Raw genomic sequence first — 15,572 nt, forward strand, 5'->3', positions numbered from 1 at the left:
AAACGTTCACGACTTGGGCGCAAGTCCACACTCCCTGCCCGTCCGCATACTATCCCATTTCACCACGGGGATCTAGTAGCGACTGATCTCCTATACACTCTCACGACATGCCCGCAACACCACCTTCTCGACCCCTCTCACTCTTTTTCCTGCTACTCTGCCTTCCCGCGTTGTCCATCCAATCTAGCCTACCAGAGACAACGGCGACACGAAAGGACTCCGCACATACTGGCTTGCGTGTCTCCAAACGGTCGTTTCTACCGTTATCGTGGTCATGGCCGTGGTCGCGGGGCCAGAAACGCGCAACAGAGCTGCCGGCGGGCTACTTCAACCCGCTCGATGCAGGAGGGTCTTTCCTCACTGTGTGTTGACAATCTTACCCCGTGTATACTCATATTGATTTGACTGCCTCCACTAGAAAGCCCCCAACACTTTCCCTCCCTCCGGCGAACCACTGAATATCATCATTACGAGCCCCTCCACCCCTGCGGTCCTCGCGAACCAAGAGCAAGATGGAGGTTTCCTTAACTACATGCTGTGGGTTGGCAATCCACAGAAGACCAGCATTTCTGACGGCTCTGCAGAGGCATTGGCTTCTCCGGCGAATGTCTCGGTCAACACCAGGGCGACTCGCAGACGGCTGACCTGGGTGACGGGGATGGCTACAGTACGCACCATATTACCCTTGTTGTTGGTGCTAACTAGCTCATTTGCCAGAAAATGAAACTGCTGTACTAAGATGGAACTATGGTGATCCAGCCTTGGGGACGTGTACCGAAACGATCAAGGGTGGCAACCATTTTCGGTACTGGTACCAAAATGGACCTAACGCCAACAGCAGCGCGATATTCCTCGCAACATCGTACGAGATGCCCATTGCCCAGCAACACGATATCATCCCTGATGGATATAACCTTGGCCGGTCCGTGTTTTTCCCCGTTTCACTCCTTTCGCTGACATTTTCTTGTCTTCTAGTGACTGGCTCATTGGAAATATAACACACTCCCCCATTGACACGTACAACCTCACCAACACGAGTACCTTTACTGGGACAACGTCCTCCGCGGGCTATGTCTACTCCTCGTCTATCAGCTACGTCTCGGGTCTGCTGGCCAACTCGAGCATCGGGGTCAACCATAACAACACTGTGCCTGTCAAGGGGTTGAACGCAGTGGATGGGCTGGTCGCGGTGGTGGAAGTCACGATAACAACGATACCCGCAAATGCGACGAAGGGCAAGAGTGGGACATGCAAGTGAGTTATCGCCTTCCTTTCGAGCACCAGTTCATTGTTCCCATAGGACCGTCAGTGTGGTCCCGCCGAGGATAACGAGTGCTATTGCTGGAATAATAATTCTCTTCCTTGGTGCTCTGTCCCTATAATTTCACACTCTCAAGCCAAGCCAAGCATGTCTTATCACACTGTACATTTACTCATGCCCTCCATCAAAACACCCCCGACTACGATTACCTACCATTTGACTACTTTATACCTATAGACTGAGCGGAGGAAGGACTAACCAAATGTTACTTTATGTTGGCTACATATGACAGTCTGGAGAAACTTGGAGGCTATCCGAATTAGCTGTTATCATTGAACTTTGTCACCGCCTCTTCGCACCAAGCCCATAATTGGGCACCCGACCCAGATTCCTCAGTCGGAGAGACACCAAGTCGAGCCCATGGAAACAAAAACTAAAAGCTCGAGCTGTAAACAGGTTGATGGTGAAGGTCGCAGCTAACTTACCTTCCCACTGAGCTTTAACCCTTCATCGGTTGTGCCAGCCCACAGCTGAGTGAGGGCGCCATTCGCTTGAGGATACAACAAGAAAATGTTCTAAAGCGTTGAAAAAAGACCAATCACAAGTAAAGATCACCGACTGCAAGCATTCTCGGAACGGAAGGCACTGATCTCGCTAACTGTGTCCTGAGGTTCCCAGGGTTGACTGACACGGAGATGATGTTTTCGCTCTCATAGCGGCGGTGCAATTCGTTGCTAAACACGGCATTTGCCTACTCGGGAGCTTGAGATTCGAGAACAGGAACATAGGGAAGCTGATAGATCGCACGAATTTGCTCTGCCAGTAAAGCTTCAGTTTCCCAAGTTTGTTGCGCGCTACCCCAGGCGTGACAGTGTCGTAGCGGATGTTGGGCTCGCCCCAGTGATGCGCTGCGACGGAAGCAGTGTGAATAATCCGAGCAGGCTTCTCTTCTTGTTTCGCAGTCGCGATGAGGGTCGGAAGGAGAAGCGTAGTGAGGTAAAAATGACCTGTTGGATTCAGATGTCAGCCAACGAATCTGCTCTCGCGGGGGCGGAGCTCACCGAGTACGTTGGTGCCAAATTGTAAGTCATAACCTTGCATGGTGAGCTCTTCGATGGGAGGTGTCTGAACGCTTCGCGTCAGGATGACAAGAAAACGAGATGATAACCGCACCATGACGCCGCTGGCAACAGTGTTCAAGTTAGCATTGAGTATGTGTATGAAGAAGTCGAGTCTCACCCATTATTGAACAGAACATTCAGATTCCGTTCTTTCTTATTGAATTCATCCGCCGCCTCTTTCACAGAACCCAAATCTGCCGAAACTCAGCGCGTTTCCCGTTGCAGCTTCTAACGCGTTGATAGCCTCGGTTGCTTTCGATTTGCTCCTGGCTGCTAGGTAGACTTTGGCGTTATGCGCGAGAAGAGCCTGAACGTATAACTATTTGAGCTTATGCACTTGGTGGCAAATGGACCAAACCTTGACGGTCTCAAACCCGATGCCTTATAAAGCGTTAGAAAGACGAAGCACTCGACAATATGTGGCATCAATCACCCGAGTTTCCACCAGTAACAAGAATAACCTGACCCGTCAGGTCAGGAATGTCGTCCACGCCGAATGTGGCTTTGGGAGGGAAATATTGACTCCAGAACAACCCCATTTTCGATTCTTGGAGAGCATCTGGGTCCTGGCTTTTATTAGTATATGTCATGTCCCATGATTGTGGTTTTGAATAGAGTCAGACGTCGGCAGGCGAAATGGATTGCGGCGGGCGGAGTGATGGTCAGCAAAGAAAGGTCATATTGATGCGCTTGATCGTATATTGATGCGCACTCCTTATCTGATAGTCCGTTATCACATTCCTATCTAATCTTGATTTCGCCTCTCTACTCTACTCAACCACACCAACGAGTAACGTTGCGCTTACGACTTTGGTTTCAAGCCTCATTGTTGATTTTCTGGCGCTTCATGGATGTAACCAAGAATCGAAGCAGTGATACTTAGTTTTGCAAGTTGCCCGTTGCCAGCACATTGCTAGTACGAAGGGCAGTTCGGTAACGGTCCCGGAGAAATGGCTTCGGGATAAGATAGCAAACTCGGAGTGGAGTCTGGAGGATTAAGAAGAACCTGATGTTGTTTTATCTGGAGTTCGATGCGACAACAAGCTCGAGATGGGCCACTGTTATTGGTGCGATGTTCAGTCTCCGACGCAAAATCATATGGAGACACTGATACTGACGTTAATTTTCACCGGTGCATCCGTCCTTCGATTTTTCTCTTGAAAGTACTTAAACGTGCTGAGGAAAACATTGTTAGATGCCATCACGCTATTTTCACACGGCACCCAACTTACGCTCAACCTTCCTGTGTGTCGCGGCCGGCTGGCCATCCGATGGCGTTGCAACCGACGATGTAACGAACTTCATCCGTCGGGATCAATCATGACCGCCCACGACTTGTAACCATTGCGGAATCACCTCGGCTTCTCGTTTCCAACGGCCCATAAAAACAAGAAGAGTGTGAACTCATGGTGTTCAGCATATCAAATGGCCCGCTCCTCTGTGTTCGCATTAGCAACATTAGCGATCCTGCTATCATCTGCACAGGCGCAGTCCAATACTTGGGAGCAATGTGTGTTTCAACGCGTCACTGGATGCTTTGCGACTGACTGGAGGATTCAGGTGGTGGTCAAGGATGGACAGGTCCAACCACTTGCGTGTCCGGGGCAGTTTGCACCGCTCTCAACTCTTGTATGACCTCTCTTGGCCATTCATCGTATTGTTTGACTCTTCCAGACTACTCGCAATGCGTTCCGGGTACTGCGACAACCACCTTAGCAAGCTCTACCGTCGCGACCACCACAACCGCCTCAGCACCGGGCTCGTCGAGCACCGCTCCCGCAGGCTCCGGGAAACTTCGTTTTGTGTTGGTCGAGTCTAATATCTTTGGTTGACTATCAGCTGACCATTCCTAAAGCGGCGTTAACATCTCAGGCTTCGACTTTGGTTGCAACACGGACGGAAGCTGCACTGCCAGCGCTGCCTGGCCACCACTCACCCAATTCTATGGCGCGTTTTCCTTGTTTGTCCATCCAACTGCATCTAATCTGGTACCAGGACACGACGGGCAGGGTCAAATGAACCATTTCGTGAAAGATGGGGGATTCAACGTTTTCCGGCTGCCTGTTGGATGGCAATTCCTCACCAACGATGTCATCGGCCCCGTTTCTCAAGATAACCTTACCAAATACGACGCCTTGGTTCAAGCTTGCTTGAATACTGCCTCGACGACGTATTGCATCATTGACATCCACAACTACGCGAGGTGGAACGGAAAGGTGTGTGGTCTGTGGTAGTCGTTGCCAAATTAGTGATGTGCATAGATCATTGGACAAGGTGGTCCAACCAATGCCCAGTTTGCGGACACGTGGAGTACAATCGCAACCAAGTACAAGAGCAACCCCAGAATCATGTTCGGAGTGTGCGTCTGTCCTCTTTCTTCATGACACAACTCTTACATCCTATAGTATGAACGAGGTTTATTTGCACATTCAGGCACCAAGCACAAACTGACGAATCCTAGCCACATGACGTTCCCGACATTGTTGCATGGGCCGCCTCTGTTCAGGCTGCAGTAACTGCCATCAGAAATGCTGGGTGAGTGCCATTTTGTTGTCGAAATATCTAGCTGAATGATTGGTCAGCGCAACGACCCAGCTCATTCTTCTTCCCGGAAATAACTGGACGAGCGCGGAGACTTTCGTGAGCAACGGTAGCGCTGCTGCTCTTGCCAAAGTTGTCAACCCAGATGGAACGACAAGCAATCTCATCTTCGATGTTCACAAGTACCTTGATTCAGATAACTCGGGCACACATCCGTTCGTCCCTCTGCAAATCCGTTCAGTTCTGTTTTTCTCAAAATGACATAGCGAATGCGTGATGAACAACATCGACAACGCATGGTCCCCACTGGCGACATGGCTCCGCCAAAACAAACGCCAAGCATTCAACACTGAGACTGGTGGTGGGAATACTGCGTCCTGTGCCCAGTTCTTGTGCCAGCAAATTGCATACCAGGCCCAGAACAGTGATGGTGCGCACGACTAGTTCCTTCTTCCTACTCATATCAACCTAATCAATATAGTATTCCTTGGCTACGTTGGTTGGGCGGCAGGCAATTTCGACCCAAGCTACGTACTCTCAGAAGTCCCCACCAACAATGGAGGCACTTGGACGGACACTTCACTTGTCGCACAATGCATCGCTCCCAAGGCTGGCGCGCAGAAACGCTCAATAGCTTCGTTTGAACAAGCTTAATTAAAAACGTATCTCTATTTGTAAGTAAGTAGTACTGTATTTGTTGTTTCCGGAAGCGATGAGTTGGTCGTTGCAACACACCTCATGGTTGTCCTCAAGAGGTGACTGATCGAGCGATCGAGCAGCCTAGGTCTCACGCACTTTTTGACAGCTTCCCCATTCGCCGGGGCTAGCTGTCGAAACTCAGAGGAGCAACAAGGAGCCTGGAGTCCATACATATTGTACAGGATACTGCCCAACTTCATGATAGGCATTGGAATTCAAGTTGTTTGTACAATTTTCCTGCGCTGAGGGTTCAAATTTTGCTTGTTGTGCGGAGAACACAAGTGTCAATTCAAAGACCATGTTTTATTTAATGTGTACAGTATGTGGTTTGTTACTAACAATAGGTGTAGAGAAAGAGGACAACACCCAAGAGCATTGAGTATGTGTTGGGTAGGCAAGAGAGTACAACGCTAACGGTGTATGCAGACGTAACAGCCACCGGAGCTACTTCCTTTTCTGGGGGGGGGGTCGCCCACGAGGCAGATCCAGGCAGCCCGATCTCCCGATCAGTCACCTCTTGGTTGTCCTGCTTCGAGTCGTCTCCACAGTTCTGAGCAGCGGGATTCTTAGATTAAGAAGAGGAAGCGGCACAAATGAGCCGCCCTGATGACGTTTACCGGCTGGGTCGGATTTTTTCGGGTCCACCAGCGTTGCTGTGGTGTTGAGGAACGAGCTAACCTACTTGGACGTTGCTATGCATGCTTTGGCTGCAGCTGTCGATGACCCTTCCTCCGACTTCCAACAAAAGTTGGCAATCAATTGAGAAACCCTCTGGGGAATTCTTATTCGCAAAAGAGCAAGAATCACGCAGATGATAGCTACCAGAAAGGTCCATTTTCACTTCTTCAGGGAAAACAGGGCGCTCTATTCGCGAAATGAGGGCTAACGCGGCGCTACCCGCACGAGAATGGAAGGTCGAGACGATGAGTAAAATTGACGAAAGCGCGAGGTTGAGCTAGTTGCCGACCACGCTTAGATAAACGCCAGTGCATCTCGATTGCTGAAAAATAAATAAGCACCGAGGATACGCATGGGAACGGACAAGCAAATGCCAGCGGCCGTGTGTATCAGAAATGTCGAGGAGTGAATTCAAGGTGGGTTTCCCTCGGAGCACGTGCTGTCTTGACAGCTTTTCTCCGTTCTCCCAGTACCCGTCCAAAGGCTAAAGCACCACAACGCATAATCGATGCGCCTCGGGGTTTCTCGGACTAGCAAGTCAAAGCTTCGCGGATTCCTGACGCGCTACTACATAAGACGGATGGCAACTCTCGATGTGCATTCAACTGTTTTTTTTTCACTCGTCAAGTCGTTGCCCCAAATAGCCCCTACCCACGATGTCGAAAACGAGCTATGCATATGAAAAGAGCAATGCTGAGAAGCGTCCTGCGATGGATGTCTTCGCGATTCCTCCCCCGCCTGCCTTTCCAGACGGTGGCTTTCAGGCATGGGGCACCGTCTTTGGCTCGTATGCTTTTTTTCTGCATAGCGCTTGCTGGTATTCACACATTTCCAGGTTTTTGATCATGTTCTGTGGCTTTGGGTAAGATCTGCAAACCTTTTTGTTTAGCACTGACGCCTTTTTAGATATAGCAGCTCATTTGGCGTCTACCAAGGTACTTCGCTCGATTCTTTGTACTTCTCCCACTCATTTGCCAAGACTTTTATGTTCGCGACTACCTCTCACACTCATCACCCTCCGCGATTTCGTATGTCTGAGCTTCCATCGATGTCGACTGATGTTTACGGGTTCACCAGCTGGATTGGCAGTGTAAATATCTTCATCATACTTGCGGGTGGTTTCATTACCGGAAGACTCCATGACCGAGGTCACTTGTGCGTTGAATGGACTGTGCTGGTCAACTCGGACAATTCCTAACTTTCCTGCAGCTATCCTTTGATATACGTCGGCTCGTTTCTCGTAGCCCTATCGCTCTTTATGCTCTCCCTTGCCCAGCCGAATCAACTCTACCAAATTTTGCTCGCGCAAGGCATCGCCAACGGTGTTGGCGCAGGAATGACTTATATCCCTTGCATCGCCGTTGTCTCTCAACATTTTTCACCCAAACGACGCGCTCTGGCCATGACAATCATTGCATCTGGCTCTTCCCTTGGCGCCGTTGTTCATCCGATCATGCTGAATAATCTCCTTCCTCGTCTTGGTTTTGGCAATACTGTTCGGGCGAGTGCAGGGTTAGTCTCTGGGCTTTTGACCATTGCTTGCTGTCTCGTGCGAACACGACTACCGCCGCCGAAGACCTCGATTAACGTTCGGAGTCTATTGCTGAAAATAGTGAAAGATGGCCCTTATCTCGCTGCGACGCTAGGGTAGGTTGTCTCTTCGACCATTTTTTCTGTATTCTAACATATTTCGTAGCCTTGCAATCTATACCATCGGCTTCTACTATCCACTCTTCTACCTCCAGCTAGACGCCATCCAGCATGGACTCGATCCTACATTTGCGTTCTATTCGCTGGTCATCATGAACACGTCCTCATTTGTCGGCCGTCTCGCTCCCGGCTTCGTGGCCCATCGGTTTGCGGTACAGCGAATGATTACCGTGTTCGCTGCCTGTGGGGCCGTTCTCATCCTCTGCATGATCGCCCTTCAAGACGAAGCAAGCGTCATCGTTATTGGTATTTTATATGGCTTTTTTGCGGGATGCAGTATGTCTCCTTCTTGTGTTCAATTCTATTGAAGTATAACCAGTCATAGTCGTCACTTGTATGAGCCCGTTGCTCGCGGTGCTAACGGAGGACATGTCCGAGCTTGGGTGAGTTGTCGTCTACCCTGATGTCGGTCATGCATGCTCAAGCCTTACACAGTGCCCGTCTGGGCATTTCTGTTGCAATCAGCGGCATTGGGATCCTTGTTGGCCCCCCCATCGATGGTGTACTGCTCACTGAACAGTTCATCTGGTGGCGACCTGCGCTTTTCAGCGGCGTAAGCACTCTGTGTTAACTGAAACACTCCTTCAATCGGACTGACCTGCAACTAGCTCATGGCAATGGCGGGTTTCGCGCTATTCGTGGTTATGCTAACTCTCCCGTCGCCCAAGAAAGCTCACGCTAGGGCCAACACGAAGATCACAGGCAAAGAGGTCATGGTGGTCAACATCGAGTTGGCAGTAGTCGATGATCACGAGGATATGGACCGGTGCGAGGATGTGTGAACAGGAATTTAGACAATATAGACTGACCCGAAGCCAATGTTTGTATTTCCACTGTTGTATTGAAGTAGCCAGTAGTTATCTCATGGCATGCCTGCCGACCATGACGAACTTGAGTGAATTACTGGAGGTAGTCGAGGTTTCTTGGCGATTGAAAATGTGAGAGTGGTGACTATGTAGTACTTCCTATGTGGAGGTCGATATACTGCCTGAAAACCCGAAGTGAAATCGAGTCGTATCTGTCAGAGGTAAAGCGCACAAAGTGCAAGTTGACATTGGCATCAATAAGAGTATTATTCAAGAACCATGTTGTCACTATTCAGCGACTCAGGAACTAGTACTAGGCAGATAATTTGACGGCAAGTCACCGACGTCTTTTGATGTATTCAAAGTACTCCGGTAAAGGCTCTGGCTCGGGATCTAGTAGCATACTGCGGTCCCAATAGTTCCAAAAATCTGCCTCCTCGTGGTCCGACACCTTCCAAACGATGCCGACCGTCTGGAGCTTGGGTAAGCAACGAAACAATTGGTATGCGGCCTGGTTCGGAACACCACGGCATGGGTTATTCAGGTCGTCAAGCGTGATTTTGAGCTCGTCGAGCGACAGGAAAAGTCGTAAGGCGTCTATCGTTTCCGGCTGGAGAGATAGTCAGTCAACATCGCGGGACACTAGGAAGACGACTTGCGTCGCGACCATCTATGAGCGGAATCTGATAAACAGCACGTTCCATCGTTTGAATCAGATGGAGAGAGGTGAGATGACGGAATTTGGACGCAACAGCGACGACAAATTCTGGCTGCATTAGGATGTAGTTCAAGATTATACTGAGTTTCTGCAGCCGACCGAACTGGGGAAGTATGTCCACAAGTGCAATCGCATCATCAATATTAAGCGGAGTGGTGATTGGATCTGTTCTGTCGGGTAGCTCTTGCTCATCTCCATAGGAGTCTCGCAAAGCCAGAAGATGAAGTTCGTCGAGTGAGTCAGGTAGTTGGAGGAAAATAGGATCGGAGATGCCGAAGTTGGAAAGGGAGACAGAGGTGAGATGAGGGCACGTTTCCGTTAGAAACGGGCCACTATCGAGGCCAAATGTGAATGGTGGCCGGGGCTTCTTTGTGAAATCGGTCGTATGAAGGGCAGATAGTGACCTGAGCATGGGCATATGAGTAACGAGTTGCGTAATGGGGGTAAATGGGATGGTCGGGTGGTCAGCGAGAGTGAATTGGAGAAGATTGGGCCAGGCGATGCGCAGGAATTCCTTGGGCTCGAGCAAATCACCAGAAATGGCGAGGCTTTTCAGGCGGCTGGAAATCCGCGTCAAGAGCAAGGAGACATGGAAATTTTCTTTCGATGTGTCGATATCTGGAGGTCGATGAGTCCCGTCGAAGCCTGATATTCGAATAGTAAGTGTGGTGAGCGCAGGAAAGCTTAGATTTGTCGACGGCAGAACATCTAGTCGTGTCTGGTAAATTTCTAGAGTGCTGAGCGTCGGTACCATCGAGAGTGCGGTGAAGAGTTTGTGAGGTATGGTGCCCTTGAGCCGCAGAGTGACCCGGTTCAGTCTCGACATATGTAGTAAGGACCGGAATAAGTTAGCTGTGAGGGTGATTTCAGCTGGATGACGGATTGAGTGATCCCTGATATGCACTGTCCTGAGTATTGGATTGTCAGTTGCAGCACTATGGAGTGAGGGGGAAAACGCACCTGGGGAAATTCCACAGTGTTTCGGGCCAGACATCCTCCTCCCGTCGCCACGTGTAAATCTCACGGAATATCCAAGTACAGCAGCTAGCCCTCATTTTGCGGCAGGTTAGAGACAATGGTATCAAAGCCGCGTTGCTGCGCCTTTCATGGCTGAACGGCTCTAGCGGTTCAGAGGTAACGATGAAATGGAGAATTAAATCCAAAAGTTCAGCAGGGACAGTCAGAAGAGTTGGCTTGGACCTTGCTTCTATTCCGAGTAGTCCACGGTACAGTACGCGGTTGAGCTCTCTAATGATTGCACTGAAAGCGTTTCCCATCGTGGTTGTTGATTGAGGCCGTCGGTGCACGTGACAACTGACTTCGTCATGGACTATTCATGGTATCTACTATCTCATATCTCCGGACGTAGCGTGTATATTTGCCATACTGCCACGGGCATCTGAGAAGCTGCACCGTGGAGGTAAGTAAAAGGTGGGGGCCAACCAAAGGCCATCGATCCACGACTACGAATCACACCAGACACACCTATAAGTTAAAGCGTTGGCGACTCAATCCGACAGCTCTTTGGACCTTTCAATGAACCCAACGCAAGACATCCTTGAACTGGATCTTGAAATTATCCATGCCGATGACGATCCAGTTGTATGTGCCCTTTCTGACTTGCATCCCTCCGTCACTCCTTCATTAGGCACTTGCTACTCGATTAATGCGACGTCAAGACTTTGGGTCGGGTAATAGTAAAGTCATCCCTCCGACAAACTTGAAGGCACCTTCCTCTCCACCCTCTTCAAGTTCAACTGTCCACCACTATTCACCGACAATTTCTCCACAACCCCACCAATCAGCTTCGAGCATCTGCGCGAATATAATTCGACACCAGAAAGTCGTTCAATTCCTGTTCATGCCCGCCATGCTCCCCCGCTCGCAGCAGATCCTGCATCGCAATTCCAGCATCAGTTTTTCCAAACAGCGGTTGGAACGGCCTCTGGGCCACGTTGTGAGTTTTGCCTGTAGCCCGTACTCTTATCGCTCTGAAGTCTGCGTTAGTTGGCCAAGTGATCGCCTACTTGGTACACCTCACTTTGCTCTATAAGTTGATATCCTCACTATGCCAAAGCATGTTTCCGATCCTGCCGAACCCAACCCGATGCCTCTGCGGTTTCCAGTTGAAATGGACTTGGGCAAGTAATCAGTCTTGTGCAGCAAGAGACCTACTGAATGTTATTGTGTTTCAGGCTCTTCTGCAATGTGAGACTTCTTCGCTCTAGTAATCTCTTTTTTCTTCTTACTAACACAGCATCCTGTAGGTGGGTTTTCGGTCACCAGGTCAAAGCTGCGGGTCATCGCGGAAGCATTGGACCATATATCCCTGTGTACCGGCCCGAATATGATCGCCCCGCACTGCCACTCCAGGAATACACGGCGTGTTATGCCGATAAGACTCTCGCCAGTATGTTTGATATCCGGGAGAAAGTTTTTGTCTACTTACCCACCGCTTATGAAGAGTTTACCCTTCGCCGAGCAGACCTGAAACTCAAGCTTTCAAGCAGTGCGCCGCTCCCGCGTGGCGAAAGTCGTGACCAGTCACTCACCGTTGAACTTGGGATTGCGCATTCTGTAGACAATCACGATTATCTACCGACATCTGGGATCATTGGCCTGGCTCCAAGGTATCCATATCTATCTGAAACGTGGCAAAATCAGAAATTGAAGTGTTTAGAATGGAAGGAGCTACTACAAAACACATGCCGGTATGTTGACCCGCATTGGGCGACGAGTTTTGGGTCTGAAGTATGGTTCTAGTCATTCCTCTGGCAGACCTCACGGCGCTATGTGAGTCTCCGGTTCGCAGTTGCATTGACTTGATTGTATTGACTACGTCAACGACCAGACAAGCCCAGAAATGACAATTGTACTCAGCCCCACTGAAGGGTAGTTGATATTTGGTCAAGCTTCGGTCAAACAACTTACACTGGCATGCTTGCAGAAGATTAACTCTAGGTGGTCGCCCACCTGACCTCCCAAGCGACAAGCGTCTAAAATATCATTGGAAGACTGCTGGTGAGATTTCCAGTAGTCAGTCTGAATGGACGGTTGATTGTCCTTACCTGACGATGAACGACACCAAATATCCTATCAAGACCGGCAAAGTTCTATTTGACACAGGTTCGTACTTGCGATGTAAATTTCATCACTGACTGTAGTGGTATAGGCGCGGCATCGATCTACCTGGACGAGTCGATTGTAGTCGCATATTACAGCCATTTCCCAGACACCAGACTTGACGACAAGGGCTATCACCTCATCTCGCTTGCGAACAAAGAGCCAAAGCAAACGCTCAACGTGGATTTCCATTTCAAAGAGGATAAATTGTGGTTATTTGATCACATCGACCCAACTTCTGACATCCTTGACTTCGACGGAAAGCAATATCAGCGTGGAGCTATCCAGTCCACGTCGGTGTTGCATGATTCAGATAAGGACCCGTGGACAGGACCATGCCTAATTGGCCGGGTATAGTAGTTTCGCTCCTTCAAGGCGGCGTCGAGAGCTGACGCGCAGTGCAGATAGCGATGTATAACGCAGACTTGAATCTGCACTTCGCACCTGGGACAACTCCGAAAATTTTCTTCCGAGAGAAAAAAAGTCGTGCAGAAGACGACATATCTCAGCGACCATACGACTGGGGAAAATTCTGATGATGTAGGAGTAACAACTGTGTAGCCGGCAATATTTTTGTAAAATTAAACCTCGTCACTCGGTCATGATCAAGCCCCTCCCCCCTCCGAAAACAGGCTAAAAAAACCAAACTGTCGCTTTTGCATGAGCCGGACACTTCCCCCCTTGCGTAGCCCAATCATGAGTATCGACGGCCAATCTCGTAGTCCATGCGCAGCTATACACTCTTGGTGCAACAAAGACACTCTCGATGTGGCGTTTATGCAGGCTGCACGCTTAAATTTGACATCTTTTGGTCTCAGTCTGGTTGGTATATCATACTCTATGGAATAGTTCTTCCTCGACTGACTGACAAGTGCTTAGGAACTCATCCACCTTCATTGCGTTCCAATGATTAGCAATCACGATCAAAGTCGTGCCATTTGAGCTACTTGCTCCGAGGCCCCCCAGACATCAAGAGCCACCTGATGAAGCAGTCCAATCTTGGCTCTAACATCCTGCCCGAGGCTTCAGCATATGTACGAGCCAAAAATCGCGCGAGCACACTCACTTGCTCCGTAACAGGATTGCCTTTCCACGAAGAAGCAAACCCACATTGAGGGCTGCGGAATGAGGTCGGATTGTTTTTTCAGTGAGCTGACGAACTGACCTGATCGAGAGCCTGCAACACTTTGTCAGCCACACACAGAGATGATCAGTGCTAAAAGCTCACTGAGCGAGAGCAACCTCGGGCGCGCGGGGAGGCGCTCCGTTCACTAGGATTTGAACAGCTTCGACAATGCGTGCCTTGAGAAAGTCGGGGTTCTCAAGCTGGTGCAATGGCTCAGGTAACAGGCCCTGATGGTAATGCTGCAAGTACCTCGGCATGTTTAGTCGTTACAATCCCCAGCACGACTTTCTTGGTCGGTGGGACAAAGCGCAGAGGCAGAAAACTTCCAGAGCGTTCGTCGTCGTACTCTAGCTAGTAACTCCAATAAAAAAAGTGAGTAGCAAGGTATGCGAGGCTCACATAGAACGTGTCCACGTCCAGATTCAAGAAGAGCTTCTTCGCGATGTTCTCATAGCTTCCCTGCCCAATTATCAAATTCCGAAAGAAGAATGATGGTGATCCCAGCAGGCATACGGAGGTAAAAGGCAGTCCTCCCTGGTAGCGATATGAGAAGAAGAAGACAATGATTTAAAAACGCATACGGCGAAATTTCCACGACATAAGTGAATAGCGACGTTGAGATCACGTGGTCGATCTCTAGTGCAAAGATTTATCGCATGGATGTACAAGTCCAGTAAGGAGTCAGGGTTGATTCCTGCTGTCTGTATGTTCCTCAGGACTTCTGTTTGGACGCGTGAGACATAACAAGCACATAGAGCCAAAGGAAATTTACCATCGTTACAGAAAGAGGTGAAGGTGGGTTCATCCAGTTGGATGTTACCTGATAGAATGGGTGATTGAGTCGACTAATTGAGACCGCAACTCACGACATCCCAATGCATATAGGGCTTTGAACTCTGCACGATAAACTGTGCCAACATCCGCGAAATACTCCTCTGAGAGCGATCAGAGCCATATAGCTAGCAACGTTGCGCACACCTACCATCAGAGTCGTAGACAGATTTATCGTAGGTAAGATGTGTTCCATGGAGCGTATGAAACCACGTCGGGGGGCACATCGTAATCTTCAAACGTCCAACTTCCTGTTGCGTGCGTTCAGCCGTTGTCATAAAAAATGGAGGAACAAAGACCTTGCGCGGCACCAGTCTCTTCAGTGTTTCGAACTCCTCAGTCATGATGGGCTTGTTCCGTCTAATCTTGCCCTAAACAAATAATGAGACAATGATAATGATGCTGACGACCGAATAGACCAACAGAGCAAAAACATGATGTGAGTTCTGTAAGTCCCATGGCACTGAATGCCTGGATATGTGGCCAGTAGTTCTGTGACGAATAGTATATAGACGGAGTTGAAGAAATCATGGTGGCGTACCATGAACTCTGACATTGGGCCTGGAACTGAGGTCAAGAGAGGATAAAAAGAGCGATATCACGCACGTAAACGACAAGTAACACCATCCAACTTGTCGAAGACGCCCTCGTAGAAAATCTCCCTAGCAAGAGTAAGAAATCCAGCGGATAAAGAAATATTTTATACTCACCGCCGCATTTCGCCATCGGTAATCGTTGCCAGACCCAAAGAGCGCTGAAGCCGAACAACATGAGCAACAGCAGCATCCTCAATTGGCGTCAGGTCGCCTCTGGAGCATTTTCCTTGCTCCAACAAAACACGCTGGTCGAAGAGCAATTTGGGTCGAATGAGAGATCCAAGATGGTCTACATGGGATGAAGGAGAAGACTTCATGGCACTGATACCAAGGGAAAGGCACGGCCAGCCAGTTTATAACTA

The 15,572-nt window shown here is 49.4% G+C and overlaps 7 protein-coding genes across 7 annotated transcripts; 4 read left to right on the forward strand and 3 right to left on the reverse strand.

Annotated features, from left to right (window-relative positions):
• Window positions 1-107: 107 nt before the first annotated feature.
• Window positions 108-1,382, forward strand: MIND_00588500 (uncharacterized protein; the record flags this gene model as incomplete). Its single annotated transcript, XM_037362643.1, has 6 exons — window positions 108-362; window positions 419-537; window positions 585-667; window positions 718-922; window positions 976-1,254; window positions 1,301-1,382. The coding sequence occupies 6 exons, from the start codon at window positions 108-110 to the stop codon at window positions 1,380-1,382; spliced, it is 1,023 nt and encodes a 340-aa protein (XP_037220564.1).
• Window positions 1,383-1,580: 198 nt separating this feature from the next.
• MIND_00588600 (NAD-binding protein) lies at window positions 1,581-2,437 on the reverse strand (the record flags this gene model as incomplete). The annotated part of the gene is made up of 5 exons (XM_037362644.1): window positions 1,581-1,694; window positions 1,747-1,836; window positions 1,881-2,012; window positions 2,069-2,268; window positions 2,323-2,437. The coding sequence occupies 5 exons, from the start codon at window positions 2,435-2,437 to the stop codon at window positions 1,581-1,583; spliced, it is 651 nt and encodes a 216-aa protein (XP_037220565.1).
• A 108-nt stretch (window positions 2,438-2,545) lies between these two features.
• Window positions 2,546-2,921, reverse strand: MIND_00588700 (NAD(P)-binding protein; the record flags this gene model as incomplete). Its single annotated transcript, XM_037362645.1, has 3 exons — window positions 2,546-2,689; window positions 2,741-2,763; window positions 2,816-2,921. 3 exons carry the CDS (start codon window positions 2,919-2,921, stop codon window positions 2,546-2,548), a joined length of 273 nt encoding a protein of 90 aa, XP_037220566.1.
• Window positions 2,922-3,807: 886 nt separating this feature from the next.
• On the forward strand, window positions 3,808-5,577 carry MIND_00588800 (Glycoside hydrolase family 5 protein; the record flags this gene model as incomplete). The annotated part of the gene is made up of 10 exons (XM_037362646.1): window positions 3,808-3,892; window positions 3,943-4,011; window positions 4,057-4,186; window positions 4,238-4,598; window positions 4,644-4,741; window positions 4,788-4,797; window positions 4,844-4,917; window positions 4,965-5,138; window positions 5,190-5,353; window positions 5,405-5,577. 10 exons carry the CDS (start codon window positions 3,808-3,810, stop codon window positions 5,575-5,577), a joined length of 1,338 nt encoding a protein of 445 aa, XP_037220567.1.
• Window positions 5,578-6,956: 1,379 nt separating this feature from the next.
• Window positions 6,957-8,792, forward strand: MIND_00588900 (MFS general substrate transporter; the record flags this gene model as incomplete). The annotated part of the gene is made up of 10 exons (XM_037362647.1): window positions 6,957-7,087; window positions 7,136-7,162; window positions 7,207-7,235; window positions 7,280-7,328; window positions 7,378-7,455; window positions 7,510-7,947; window positions 7,997-8,286; window positions 8,336-8,393; window positions 8,446-8,563; window positions 8,619-8,792. The coding sequence occupies 10 exons, from the start codon at window positions 6,957-6,959 to the stop codon at window positions 8,790-8,792; spliced, it is 1,392 nt and encodes a 463-aa protein (XP_037220568.1).
• Window positions 8,793-11,880: 3,088 nt separating this feature from the next.
• MIND_00589000 (uncharacterized protein) lies at window positions 11,881-13,193 on the forward strand (the record flags this gene model as incomplete). Its single annotated transcript, XM_037362648.1, has 6 exons — window positions 11,881-12,245; window positions 12,298-12,327; window positions 12,386-12,426; window positions 12,482-12,660; window positions 12,707-13,008; window positions 13,062-13,193. The coding sequence occupies exons 1-6, from the start codon at window positions 12,216-12,218 to the stop codon at window positions 13,191-13,193; spliced, it is 714 nt and encodes a 237-aa protein (XP_037220569.1). The 5' UTR covers window positions 11,881-12,215.
• Window positions 13,194-13,580: 387 nt separating this feature from the next.
• On the reverse strand, window positions 13,581-15,527 carry MIND_00589100 (Methionine vitamin-b12; the record flags this gene model as incomplete). Its single annotated transcript, XM_037362649.1, has 16 exons — window positions 13,581-13,670; window positions 13,724-13,775; window positions 13,823-13,834; window positions 13,886-13,983; window positions 14,033-14,134; window positions 14,183-14,242; window positions 14,297-14,317; window positions 14,365-14,504; window positions 14,556-14,603; window positions 14,650-14,718; window positions 14,766-14,865; window positions 14,914-14,985; window positions 15,038-15,106; window positions 15,156-15,175; window positions 15,221-15,276; window positions 15,325-15,527. 16 exons carry the CDS (start codon window positions 15,525-15,527, stop codon window positions 13,581-13,583), a joined length of 1,212 nt encoding a protein of 403 aa, XP_037220570.1.
• Between the last annotated feature and the right edge of the window lie 45 nt (window positions 15,528-15,572).

This window comes from Mycena indigotica (assembly GCF_014461135.1).
Source record: "Mycena indigotica strain 171206Taipei chromosome Unknown Mind.scaff0005, whole genome shotgun sequence".
Lineage (NCBI taxonomy): Eukaryota > Fungi > Basidiomycota > Agaricomycetes > Agaricales > Mycenaceae > Mycena > Mycena indigotica.